Source organism: Osmerus mordax, chromosome 23, assembly GCF_038355195.1.
Source record: "Osmerus mordax isolate fOsmMor3 chromosome 23, fOsmMor3.pri, whole genome shotgun sequence".
Classification (NCBI taxonomy): Eukaryota; Metazoa; Chordata; class Actinopteri; order Osmeriformes; family Osmeridae; genus Osmerus; species Osmerus mordax.
The window spans coordinates 6,353,089-6,367,763 of NC_090072.1; the positions used below are offsets into that span (position 1 = coordinate 6,353,089).

At 43.3% G+C, this 14,675-nt stretch overlaps 1 protein-coding gene across 1 annotated transcript in view; it reads left to right on the forward strand.

The window, feature by feature from the left end:
* Positions 1-8,231: 8,231 nt before the first annotated feature.
* kcnip4a (potassium voltage-gated channel interacting protein 4a) overlaps positions 8,232-14,675 on the forward strand; it is a 93,672-nt gene continuing 87,228 nt past the window's right edge. The window contains exons 1-2 of the mRNA XM_067261265.1: positions 8,232-8,268; positions 9,170-9,324. Of these exons, the coding sequence (XP_067117366.1) occupies positions 9,186-9,324 (139 nt within the window). The 5' untranslated portion in view covers positions 8,232-8,268; positions 9,170-9,185. The remainder of the gene's footprint in view (positions 8,269-9,169; positions 9,325-14,675) is intronic.

Sequence of the window (14,675 nt, forward strand, 5' to 3'; positions counted from 1 at the left end):
CTCCCCTCTGCATTGCTGACTAGTAAACGTTTGGTTTAAATGTACTTTAATGCTTACTAACAGTATTGAATGTCCAGTAACAGTCCCAAGCAAACGACGGGTACAAAAGTCTGGAATATTTGAAAATGAAAACCCCCCGACGACCATGAAGACAGTGGTGCGATCCAGAGAAGACATGGTATACTCAGTCGAGATCAGGAGGACTGGACAGACATATGGTGTGAGTTTTGGGGATCGTGCCAACATCTTGGCTTGTTCTCTGGCGCCCTTGGCCTCAGGACAAAAATGCATAACGGCAAATTGCATGGCAGACAAACAAACTTGCTGCTTTGATCAATAATAAGGTGCATTGTTATTCACACAGAGTTCAGCTAATTCAGCCAATACACTGTGGCTTGGCCACCCACCAGCCAGTGATTGAGGCCTATAAAAACAAGAAATTCACTAATTTGATGACTTCAAAGTCCTTAAACACATTACCTGTGTCTCAGCCCTTAACGGTGGACTGCCATGAGTTCTTAATCATAAGTAGCCATATTCCAATGTGAGTTGTAGAAAAGTAAAAGTTTGATTTGTTTTAATGGTTGTGTTCTCTGACACCTTGTCAGAGCTCAGCGATTACACCTTGGAAAGAGCAAACATCAGCAGTACCAGAGATGTTAGAAATGAAAACAAATGTGATGGTCTGTTTATATATGGAGGCATGCATACAAATTAAAGAGTTGAAACGGCACAGAGACAGACGGCTCCAATTAGTCTCAAGTGAAGTTTTGTGTGCTGGCTGACAGTGGTGCAGCCTAACCGTTCAGTATCATAACTGGTTGAAGTGTCCCTTTTTTCGGCTGTTTAATTGTACCGACAACACCCGCCATATAGAGTAAAGTCAACATGAAGGAATACCGTAACATTGTCCATTTACATTTAAATAGGCTAATGAGTAAAGATTTCTCGTATATATTTTTCGGGCATTTCTGTTTGATTTGGACAGATTTGGAGAGTGTGAAGAGCGACTGAGAATGTAGGTGAGCAAGAGAGGGGAGGACTGCAGGTCGACCTGCATGGTATGCACAGTTAACCAGTGGGCTCCCTGAGGAAGGATATCCACATGGAAAATGTTGCCTCATTCTTAGCAGTTGATCGACAGACACGGGGCCAATTTAACATAATCTTCCTCCGTGCAATGAAGCGATGCGTTGATTGTCTGCTTGCTTGTCATGCTGATGAGGAAGGCAGCAGGAAGGAAACTTGGATCAGAAGAGAAGCTGAGGAGATCCCTCCATACGTCTCCTGGCTCCTACAGGATGGGTTTGTTTTGGAGCCAGCTTTAGTTTCTCCCGTTGGGATGAGGGTTGGGAAGCATCTGTTAGGATGGCTGTCTGCCTCAGAAAGCAGGCTGAGATGAGAGGGAACGGGAGGGGCAGAGATGGAGGGAATGTGGGATAGCAAGAGGGGGAAGAGAGATGGGTGTTTAAAAAAAAAAAAGAAACTAAAAGGAGGTAGGGAATAGTGTAAAATAATTGGACATGGTGAGAAATGGAGGGGTGTTTGGAAAGGTGAGAGGGAAGAGAGAAGGAAAAGGCAGGGAGGGAGGGATTGAGAGAAATAAATGGAGTGGGAGGGAGGGAGAGAAGATGGGGAGTGGTAACGAGGGTGGGAGAGGGGATAGATGGAGGGAGAGAGAGAAGATAGAAGGGAGAAAGGGGAGAGAGTAAGAGAAAGAGGGAGAGTGCGGAAGCAGTGTAGCCAGAGCAGTAGTGCCCTAGAAATCACCATGTGTGGCCGGGTGAACAGAAGGCGTTTGTTTATTATTGCTGAAGGCCAAAAGGAGAAATGGACAGCCTTTCATGTTTAGATTCGAACCCCCGGGCTTGTTTACGCCTCCAATTCACTCCTTTTGACTTCCTTGGATTGTCTGCCAAACAGGCGCTGGCAACAGGGTGGCAATGCTGGTTCTCTAACTGTGAGGCCAGCATCATCAGGGCTGACTGTGTGCTAGCCAGTTCATAACAAGCTTCCACTGTCTCTAATACCAAGTTAAACTTTCATTGTAGGAAATGGATCAAGACCTCAAGTAACCCTTTACCCTGAATGGCCGTTTTACTGTAGAGCCACTATGGTCCGATTCAAGTTCGTAGGATGTTTAATGTGCCATGCTAACAACTAGTTTAATGTGTCATGGTATCCCCTTCTCCTAGCTCATTATAGCCAACCAAACCATTCCTCAACCGAGATCTCGTGGAAACAATGTTCCCGCCTGTCCCCAGATGAGCTTAAATCAATTAAGGTCATATTAGATGTAGAGGATGATTAACTTTAGTACTGTAGAAGAACGAGTAGATCATAGTATGTGACGGTGAGTGGCCTGTGGTATTGGCTGTTAGTCCTTAATGTTCTGACAGCTTGGAATCAGATTGATGGATAAGACGATCATTACTGGGAGCAAGCTACCACTTTAGGCCCGCATTTGTACCTCGATGTATCTTGGATTTGACAGTTCAAGGGATACGGACAAATAGGTTAAATATTAATCAATTCAATTAATTAATAAACATTGTGCCTTTCAGAGTGAGTAATCAAATGCTTTTTAAATCTCAAGAATTAAGGTAAAAAGCAGCTTAACATGTTTGACACTCGAGATATACGATCAGCATTGAAACCGCCCTCAAATCCAATACAGCAGAGCAAGCTCTGCCTTCCTCCAAGCCAACACATGATCTTATTCTGTCAGTCAGACACTGGGCAGAAACTGGGAATGATCCTGGAGTTGGAACATGAAACTGTCCACTACACACTATTACTCCGATTTAAATCTACTATTATAGAATAGTATATACTATGCTACACTGTACTATTACGCTATACTATTACTAGACCACAGCATAGTATACTACCTCAGCGCTGTTTTGTGTTGTTTTCCATAACGATGCAAAGATCTGAATAATTTTCAGTAAGATGTGACTGCACTGTTTGGCACTAGAATAAATTATACAGGCTTATCATGCACTTGTCACACTGATAATAGAATGAGACACAATCCAAGTTGTTTGATGCATAAAACTTTGCAGTCTATTGCCTTGAAATCCAGGAGCTTACTGTAAAATCAATTTTAATAACGGTACTGCATTATATAAGACAAATATTTAATCTACCAGGCTTATTGACTTAGTGACAGAACTGTCACAGCCATGGAATCATAATGACACAATGATGCCACTAGCAACTTGAAGCTCAAGCAATTAGGAAAAACATATTTAAATTTGGAGTTGGAGATAACAGGAAGCGGCTATGCAAGGCTGGTACAGGAAGTTACTTTGGCAGGCTGCAGTGAGGGTGTGTCATGATTCCAATGTTACGGATGTCATATTTGACATATTTCTACACAATGTTTTTCAATTTATTCTACACAATGTTTTAGTTTTATTACATTTTTACAAGCATGTTTCTTAGCAGCTACTTGAATACAGGCACTTGATACAGGTGGAAATGTAATGGTGAACTTGACCTTGTAATGGAAAGTACATGCTGATAGGTTTTCATTTTCTTGTAGTTTTTTAAAACATTTGTTTTACTGCATTTCTACGTAAATTCAGAGTCTGCATTCTAAGTGAATATTCTTTTGCACCCACCCCTGTAGTCCTTATATGGAGGAATGGAGGTTGAGAGTCCAGAGCCTCCTTGGACAGTAACCTGTTGTCTTGAGAGTCCTGCAGTGTCCTATACTGACATCTAGTGGCCATACAGAGACTGTCCTTCACCAGAACCTTTTACACTGTGCTGGGTCTACATGTAATGTCCTGTGTGATCACAGTGCTGATTGTACAGCCTTCTGTTGATGACCCAGTAGCATGTACATATCACACAACAGTCAGCAGTTATTTAAGAGTTGGTCGGAGGTTATTGTTACATTAAGAAATTGTTGTAGCCCGTGCCAATGTTCTGCATGTTCTGCCGTGATATCATGTTCTCAGCCTAATCGGTACAATTGGCTTCATGTGCACTTGCATCCAGTGATATGCATGATATCTGTGGACTGTGTCGTTCTCCCTTACCAAAGTCTACGTCAAGATGGAGAATGCTTTGTTGTAATGGATGCAGGCAGACAGACCGACAGACTGGGCACCCGGTAACCCCCCACAGACAGATTGGGGACCAAGTAACTCTCTACAGACAGACTGGCTACATTGTTCTGTGTGGTCACAGTGACTTTCCCCTAAACCCAGACTTGGCCTGTGAATCCCGGCTGTGCTGCTTGTGTAGTGAGGGCTGGCACTGGGTCTTAGTGAGCACACTGACCTGTGAGGCCGTTATCTGCTTGTGTAGTGAGAGCTGGCACTGGGTCTTAGTGAGCACACTGACCTGTGAGGCCGTTATCTTCACAAGGCAGGCAGTGGCTGAATCATTTATGGAGGCATTCCAACACATTGACTCAGGAATATCTCTAGAGAGGGGGAAGTGTGTGTGTGTGTGTGTGTGTTTGAGAAAGTAGAATGAGTCTGTCTTGCCACTGTGGCTGTGATGTCATGCTCCATTTAACTGGTGAAACTTGCAGAGTTGGGAAGAGAGACCGTACAAACAGCCATTCTACTTTCTTCTCTTTCTCTCTTCCACCCCCCCCCCTTTCACATTATGCTGAGTTGCCCCATCCCTAGTGTATTGACACTTCTCATTAAAAAATTTGCTGAACCCTCATTTAGCTAACTAATATGCACCAGCACACAATTAACACTTCATGTAATCAAAAATGTAATGGTATTAAGAGTGTGATTAGGAGGAGACGGCAGTTCTCTGATGTAAACAATTTGTTTCCACACTTAGTCGATTGCCTGTTTACAATTGCATTTCGATTCCCACATAAATTGCCATATTTACTTAATATAGCCATCTGGCCTAGTTATATATAATCCCCCAAGTTATAATCCCCCATGTCAGGGTCTAAAAGGACCATGACAACTTTGCTGCTTTGTTCAGGGCCCTGCATCTTTTCAGGAGTATCTCCGTGATGCATGAGTGGTCAGCAGAGGCCAGCCTCTAGAGGGAAGGACATGACGTGATGGGAGGAAAGGCTTTATTGAATTTCATATGCATAGCAAGGTCAATTAAAACTGTGAGTAAAAGGTTATCTGGACCACCTCAGAGTGGTTCAGGTGATTTGATTTGATTCAGGAGACGGATTGCGATTTCCCATCTGCATTGTGCTAAATTTAGCTACTGCTACCGGTGGAGGACAAGGTCAGTGTGTGTGTGTGTGTGTGTGTGTGTGTGTGTGTGTGTGTGTGTGTGTGTGTGTGTGTGTGTGAACGTTCACTAAGGGAGATATGCAGTGTGACCGGCCTAGATCCTTACAGCTAGCTGTGTCTTCCGTCTGGTCGTGCTGTGATTCCCCACTGGTCTGTTAGCATGGAGACACAGATATACTGACCAACCTGTTAGACACTGTGGGACCCAGCCTTCTTGTGTACTAATAATAAAACGATATATGTATCACACACATACACTTATAGCAGTTCATGTTGTTTAATTGTAACTTGTTTAACTACATGCTCTTATGGTTCTTCCCTTTGGCACTTACTTTGGTTGTTCACAATGTGTGCTTCATGTTTTGGCTACTCGCAATGTTTTGTGGCTATCTCGTTGTTATGATCAGTGACCTATGCACTTTGTAAAGCTCTCTCTTGGAAGTCGCTTTGGATAAAAGCGTCTGCTAAATGAATAAATGTAAATGTAAATACACACAGCCCAGGCCTTTGAGATATAGATAATTAATCAGTGCAGTCTTTAAAAGTAAGAAATGTACTACATGCCTAACAGGATATGCAGATACGTAACGGTATGTAAGAAATGAGTAGCTGTGTTGTCTGCAAAGGACTTTTGGTGATTATGAACATAGATTGACCTCTTGTCTGGAACCCGTTGGTTCAATTCTGAGTGAAGACCCCAGTGTTCCTCATGTTCCTTTATCTTGGCCCCCATCACTGCAGATAGGGAACCGCTGGAGAACCGGCTCTCTTAAAGGGACAGTCCAACATTATTGGGTGCATGTGGATGTTGTTTTCTGCTTAATAGCCAAGCAGCTGCTCAGATTAAACAAGGAGTAAGCAGGAGTAACAACATAGGAAAATGTTAGTATTCAAAACCAAGATAAAACATATAGGACTTTGTCTCACTAAGCCGTCTTGGTATTGTACTCTAAAAGCCAATTTGTGGGCCTGTGTGTTAAGTCATCTCATTAGCGGGTAACTCGGTTTGAATGATTCATGGTTAAATGTTGGATGTACTGTAGTCTGAGTCCACAGCTTGTTGTTTATTGTCCCGGTCAACCCCACACCTTTAAAAGATTCATGGGCAAATGGAAATGACACGATAATGTGATGAATAATTCACGAGGCTGGCAAAGCGCTGTTGTTAATGCATGTCTTCAAGCTTTTAAAAAGCCATTTGTGTGTTCTTCCCTGTCGTGACTGTATACGATGAAGTGAAACCAGCAGGTTTGAGTCACTTGTCATTGACCTTGTTATGGTAGCCGGACCCAGATACCAGGAAGACCATAGCGACGCTATCCATTGTGACAAGGGACAAAATTGTGAATTGAAGTGGAGCTTTTAATTGATTGTGTAATGCGGTGCAGCCCCTGACTGGAGATCAATGAGATTGTGGAACAGGGATTGAGACCATTCAGCCACTGACCCAAGTTGGATACTAATTCCCCTTCACTACGGTAGTCTGCATGATTTCTGCACACTCAGCATGAATAGTCTTAAAGGACACTAAACTGATGCTGTTGATGTTATCAATAGACTTGATGGTAGCTGTCCTTGCTTCCTTTAACTATTACAAATAGACCATGAATATCACGTTATTTCTTCTCACTATGTGGCTACCTTTATTTTTTGTGTGTTTGTGGAAACTGTTGTGTCTGCCCGAAATATATTTCTCCACAACAAAACAAATTTAAGGGAGGGGAGTAACATACACTGTTTTCCAGCAACAGTCCCTAACATGCAGTATGCACTCTGGGGCCTTGTGGTCATTCTCCAGCTCAATGTGCTATTCCCTTGCATGTCATAGCTCAGTGCCCCGACAGCGCTCTGGAAGTGCTGTGCCTTTGGGCTGCAGGTTCCCTCCCCACTTAACTCACACGTGGTCTTCGCAGGTACATAATGTGCTCTTATCTCCTGGGAGGTTGTTAGAATCCACCGTACTGGCTCCCAGACAGCCATCTGTCTATCAAGGTACTATGAGTAACGGACTGTTCATAGAGACACTCGCGAAACACATTCTAGGAAGGAGCCTGGCGACCTGTTTTTGTTGTTGACTGTGGAACATGTCTTGTCATGAACAAGCTGGTACAAATAGGATGACGGGCTGACTTAATTATTCCATATCGATGAGGATTGTTTTTGTGATTAGTGTTTTTCTATATACTGTACACACACACCTCAGATTGGATATTGTATTGTGCATGTCATTTTGGGGTTATATGTAGCAGAGCTGTGAATACCGTACATCTGGATTGGAACAAAGGGCTTAGATTGGAACAGTGTGAGTGCATCTGGTGGACACTCACTAATCAAGCTCCTGTTCAAGCTTACACTTATTTACTTGCCTGTGTTTTTGTTTGGAACCTAATCTGTTGGTTACCATGTTTCTGGAGGAGCGTATTTTTAAACCTCTTTCCATCCCTGTGTGTTTGTGTGTTAGCCCAGTTGTTGCTGGCTTGATGAGAGATGGAGAGAAATTCTTGGAGGGTCTGTCGATCTAATTGTAGAAAGTAATCATCAGGGGATTCTGTATTGACGAGGGTAGAGAGTGTGTGTGTGTGTGTGTGTGTGTGCATGCGAGTTTATAAGAGCGAGGGAGGGAGAGAGAGAGAGAGAGAGAGAGCGAGCGAGCAAGAGTAATGGTGGTCTTCATAGGACAGTGCAGAGCTCTCATTGGTTCACTGAAGCTGACCATGGGGAGTCACTTATGATGTAGAACCCATATCCTTCCCATCTCTGACACACACACACACACACACACATACGCACGCACACAAACACACACTGCCCATGTCCACCACAGAGTCTGGTGTCACACACACACACACATCTTCCTGCTCCCTGGAGCTCGCTGGATCGCTCGCTGCCTCTCCTCCCCCTCTTCCTCCCCCCGCCCCTTTCACACTTGACGTTCTCTGGATAGGGAAAGTGCTTGTGTGAAACCTGAGGATCGCTCTCAGATCCCAATCAGGACGCAGAGATCACACATCGTGCCGTGAGAGCCTGCAAGGTAAGACCCTGCCTGGATGGTCAAGCGAGTACAATTTGCCTCTAAACTTCTTGGAAATCATTTCAGTTCAGGCAAGAAAAAGATGCTTTAAATGGGCTTTGTGTTTCCTTCTGACCGGGAATAATGTCATATGTGATCTGCTGATGTCTCAAACATCAGCTATTGAAAGGGGACTCTCATGGGGTTTGAATTGGTCAGCTTGGTTGGTCAGCTTGAATATCACCAGGTCATGTTTAATTAACCGTCATGCTGTCTAGTGTTGTGTACTTGGAGATTGCCAAGACAGGGTACAGTGAGCATGCTAATAGTTCTGTAGGACAATGAATAATCTATTAGCTAATTAGTTTGATTAATGTCTAGGGTTTTAATTGTATCTAGAGTCAAAATATTTGCTATAAAATGTGTGCTTAGATATGTTCATCATGTTGACGGTACTGTCTACAGTGGTGTGACTGTGGCACAGTGCTGACAGGTGCAGTTGAGACAGTCAGTAAGAAAAAACATTGCCTGTTGTCAGCTTGCTTAAGCCCCAATGTTTTAAGTATAGTCATGACTGTGTGAGAGGAGGCACTATCTGCAATCTAATTATTGTAAAGCTCTCCAGTTACCCTGCTCAGGTCTGGCTCTAGCTGCTGTTGTCTGAGCTCTGCAGAGCAGGATTCAGGCATTCCAGTATGGACCGATGTACATGGCTCTGGAGGTTGGAACCATGTCACACAGTCAAGGATTCAGGAGAAGATGACACTAAGATATCAGATGACAGACCATTGTGGGACTAAACAATACCCTGCCCAAAAGCTCAGTGTTGAACCCAGAACACAGCAAACAATGGCCATTTATGAGCATTCAAACCAGACAAAACCCCCGACTCCCACAATTCCCTGTTGGCTGTGTCCCCCAGCAGTGAGAGACAAACCATGTCGGCCCCTACCAAGAGGACCCAGTGGAGGGAGGACCTGCAGCATTTCCGCAGGGACCACGGCATCTCCAAGAAGGTGCTGCTCAACTGCTGTCTGGTGCGACGCCTCCTTGCCTGGGCCTCCCCAGCCACCCAAGGTACAGGCCTCGTCAACTGGGTGACCTGGAGAAACTGGGGTAGTGGGGCTAGAGAACACTGTTCTCACAACTCCAACCTAATTCCTTGATTATACTCTTTGACAGCAATGAAAGCCGAAGAGCTAGGCCTACTTTAGAGAATATAATCTCATATGGGTATGATGGGTGATTTGTGAACTTCCATAAACTTATTAACTTCTTCGGTAATGTCATTCTAGGTGGATATGCTAACCAAACTCATGACAGCCTACACTATATTTAACCATCTTTAAATAATTAACCTCTGAGAAATGCGTTTTTAATTAGAGAGGTACTCTACTTAACCCCCAGTTTATCATGTTTCAACTCTTTCGTATTAGTTCTAGAATACACAAAGTGATGTGTAGGCTGTTTTAGTCCTTGTTCTCTTGGCGCTTGTGGGATGTGTTAAATCACAGAACATGAAAATGGCTTGTGTATGAGAAGCATCATTTGGGACCAATTAAACAGCACCTGGAACTGCAGCGGTGGTTGTGGCGCCACCATGTGGATCCCCAGAAACAGAACCACATCAGCCAGATCGCCTTTGTGTTGGGGGGTGGTGGTAACTACTGGGATGCAGAGAAACAGGAGGGTGTGTGTTTGTGGTTAGATGATATCCCCAGTTCCTCACGGATGGCCAGATCCTTCCAGTTTTATTCTCCTTTGCACAGAATGGGAAGAGAAGACACATGAAAAATGCTCCCATTAATACAAGTTAGGTTTTGCAGACCAGATCACTTAAGCTCTGGGTGTGCACTTATCAAAGCTCATAAAAGTGTGAATTGAACCCCATTTCCCATGATTTATAGCGGATGCACTTCAGTGATCCTTAAAACTTTTAGAAGAAAGCATTTATTCTACTTATTGGATGTCTATCCATCCGAAACACCAAAAGATATTCTCCAAGTTAGACCGAATATGCTGTTTGTAGGACCGTAGCCTACTGTAGCGGTGGGAAGCTGATAAGCTGAGATGTGGCCCGCACAGTCAGGTCTATTTAAGCTCTATTAATACAGTATTGATCCATGTGGTGCTCGCCTCACTGTAAATGTCCCGATGTACAATCGGAGCAGAATGAAATATGCCCGTTGCTCATGGTGCCGTACACCCGGCTGACAGGAGTAATACATTAATTCACAGTGCAGACGTAACGTCGCTGATGACTGCATATGCTATATATTTACATTGCTGCAGCTGTTGGTACTGGATCAGGTCCCTTTAGGGGCCGTAACCTGACCTACTCTATGATGATGAAGGGAGTTAGGCCATCGGTTATAGGATAGATTGAGTATTTTGATATGGTGTTGCCTTCATTCTTGTAAAACACACACACTTCCTTGGCACTTACTACTGTAACCCTGTTAGAAATGTGCAGTTCTTATTCCTAGATGATCTGCTGCACTTTTATTCTTAATATTTAGTTTATACAATTATTTTAACCTTTTTAATGACACTTAAACAATCTAGTAGGGGATAATACTTTGTTATTGCACATTAATGATGTAGGCTACATTTTCTAGTGCTGATGGAAGTTGTCTGCTCCAGCTATGTAGTATTGCTAGTATAGTATAGTGCACCTATATTAGTGTGAAGAATAGGTATAGTGTTATCATGCAGGAATAGGACCATAATGACATTGAAAAGCACACTGCCAGTTATCTGAAGGCAGTTCTTGTCCTATGGGGTGTATTATTTTCTTTACTCGATAACATCTGCTTGTCAGTTGCCTTGGGGGACTTTCGGTAATATTGCTGTAATCTACAGCCATTTTCTGTGGTTCATCATTGAAACAACATGACAGAGTGGGCTGTCATAGCCTGGAGGCAAACTTGTTTCAGAAGACAACCTAATTTGAAATCTATTTCGGAGTCTAAAGACATCTTCTAACTGTATTAATGGTTGGGTTCCTGGTTTGTACCATGTCTGGATACATATTTCTTATTGGATTCAGACATTTTACCTCAGCATATTCCATACCTTGCCTGGAGGCTAAACAAAGTAGCAGCATTTGTGGTAAAAATGCAAGACAGGTGCAGCTGGATCAGGCGGTCCAAATGTCATTTTCATAACTGGTGACAATTATGATTTATGACGCTGTTTTATACATCCTAAATTACCCTTTGGGGGAATCATGGATGGCATTTTACGTCAAGGTTTTTGCAAGGACAGAAACCCACAGAAGACATCGAGTTGTATGTTATTTATGAAACCAAAGTCTTTTATTATGAAAATGACATTTGGACAGCCTGATCCAGCTGCACCTGTCTTGCATTTTTACCACAAATGCTGCTACTTTGTTTAGCCTCCAGGCAAGGTATGGAATATGCTGAGGTAAAATGTCTGAATGGCTCAAGTTGCACTTGTTCCGGGAGTACAACGGCACTTAGGAATGATTGGCTGGACCTGATGTTTCAGGATCACAATGACTTATTGAGTGTCTTGTTGCTCTTGTTGGTTAGTTGTAACTGACTTAAAACTATTGTACTTGCTGTGTAATATATATTTTTGTTGCTTGCTTTTTTCCCACAGGTACACCCTTGCACTTTTGAGGTTCATGTTGTGTAATTGAAACTTGTTAAACTACATGCTCTTATGGTTCTTCCCTTTGGGACTTATTTAGTTTTCACAATGTATGCTTCATGTTTTGGCTACCCGCAATGTTTGTTGTTATGATCAGTGACCTATGGACTTTTGTAAAACTCTCTTTTGGAAGTTGCTTTGGATAAAAGCGTCTGCTAAATGCATAACTGTAAATTTGCAATGGTTGTGTACATTGAACTTTTATCAGAGGATGTTTAATCATGTTATGAAGATCCCTTTTGTATTATGGAGTGGGATTTGTTCGTCAGGTGCATTTTGTCTATCAGTGGCGTCCTTTTGTGAGCACCTCATTGTCATGTGGCTCTGTGTGCGTCTGTGTTTGTGTGTGCTGATGAATGTGTCATCGATGTGTGGAGCCTTCCTCATAATCAGAGAGATGGGGATCCCAGCTGGGTCCAGGCCAGCTCCAGGTGCTCCTGTCAGCCTCTCTCTGTTAGACACCACAGAGTGTGTGTTTGTGCTCTGAGCCCCTGCTCTGTCCCCTTCTCTGGCTCCAGGGGTATCAGCCCTGCCCCAGCCGGGCAATTGGAGCCCTCTGTTCGTCGCGCTAGGCGGTCTCTCCACAACCCAGTAATCCCAGTCCTGGCAGCCAGGTGGCAGCAGGCCCTGCAGAACCACAGGGCAGGTAGAGATATGAGCTCACTTGGCTGGTGATGGGCCCCCAGGAACAGGGCTAAGTGCTGGAGGCCAGAGCAGGATGTCAGGGGTCTCCAATTTCTTGGAATTGTCCAAATCCTTACTGTGTTTATAATGAAACAAATCAGCTGCCCTCTACACTGTCAGCATTCTGCTCAGTATGCATGCTCCAAGCCGTCTGTGTTAGCTGACCTGGAACTACTCTTCCGTTATGGCCCTAAGCAATGGCAGATAAGGACGTAGACTTTGGTTATTATCCTGCTTAAGGCTTGTATATTCATGAAAAGAAAACATTGCAGTAAGACTGCATGAATATTCTGCCTACTTGCCTGTTTTCATTTATTAGTTATGTATATATATTTTTCTTTTAACAAAGTCGAGTGTGCTTTAGCTTAACCACCAACAGGGGGCAGCAACGGCTAAGCACTCCAGTTCATGGAAACCAGTTTAAGCTTCCTGTTGAAAACTGTTCATTAATGCTGCGTCTTATATGAGATGAAATCCTTTACACCTTAAGCACTTTTTGACATTGCTGGGCAAGGTTGTTAGTTATATTGTAGTATATTAAATATGATCATTGCTAAAAACCTTCACTGGCACAGACAGGTTTATACCACTTGCCAGAAAATGTAGCTGCATGTTCCGTATTAAATAGAACATGCTAAATCTTTGTCCAATAGGAAGGTTGCAGGACAGTTGAGATGCAGAGTAGGTGTCTTTCCATTTCCTGGTTAGCAAGCCTTCTCCTCTATAATACGAGCATCCATCCACTTATTGATGCCTTTGATGAAGATAAACTGTGTCTGTTTGCTGACGAAGCCGTAGAGAACTAGATTAATTAGTCATGATGTTTGCACATGAATATGTATATCTGGTCTTTCTGTTGTCCTCAAACACCAGAGGCGTAAACTAAGGGAGAGATTTGTATTCATTATTCTATTACATTGGCAAATTCCCTTTTCTCTCTCAAAGCGGATAAAAGAATGTCCAGAAAATCAATGTTGCATCATCTCCAGCGTCCGAGTGATTGATAAAGAATAGGCTACTTTTCGCAGAGGAATGAAAACCTACCTGTAGCCAAAAGGAATAGGCGTCCAGTGTGGTTGTCAATGGTAGAACAACACACCGTGCAGCTCCTCTGCCTAACGCAGAAGCACATTCACACAGTTTTCACCCACATACACTACCCCTGTGTTTGCTGATGAAGGTTCACTAACCCAACACAATGCACAGGCACCCAGTAAGCAGAATCCTCCAAGGTTAGGTTGCATTTGAGGGTGATATCCCACAGTAGCTACTAAGTACCGTAAATCTGTAAGGTAAGACCAAACTGCGGGTGTAGTGGACACATCTCTCTACTGTGTTCCATAACAGAATACAAAACCAAAGTCTTGCTTGTAAGTGTTAACAATGTGTTTCAATACAGCCACAGTGTCTTTAGGCTCAGTACAATCTCACATGCACCTTTTTGAACTAGTTTGGTGCTACTGTGCGTATTTTGTTTCAATGATCAGCCCTGGTCTCTTGTCTAATTATAAGTAATAACTAAGTTAATTGCTAGTCTAATTATTGGAAGAGTCATCACAATCAGCACCCATCTCAAAAGTATTTTCTCAGAGTCTGTTTTTTATGAAAACACATTTTCCATGTTCGTGTCATTAGTGACTCATATCTGGAATTATTTATAATATCAACCTAATCAGGTAAAGAAAAGAGTGCCAGCTTTTACAGAGAGCGATGCGTGTTCTCAAGTTATGCAGCTTAGTAACGGCTGTTAGCTGTATATAACCAGGGCAAAAAAAAAAAAGTGAGTTTTGTCTCGTGCTTCGAGCCGGGGCCTCTGTAACAGAGAGGGCAACCTGATGAGACAGTGATGGATGAGAGAAGAACTGGTGGTGTGGTTGGCCTTCAGAAGGAAGAAGGAGACAGATTGCCCCGGTAGTGGAGGGAATGTCCTGCTTGTCTCAGCTCCTTGACTCGTCCGTGTTCGAGCAGGCAGCTCTGTAGTGAACAGGCCTGGAACATGGAGGTCGTAAAGGAGGAAATATCAGCTGCTATGCACCTTTATTTACAAGGTCCAACTACAGGCCTTA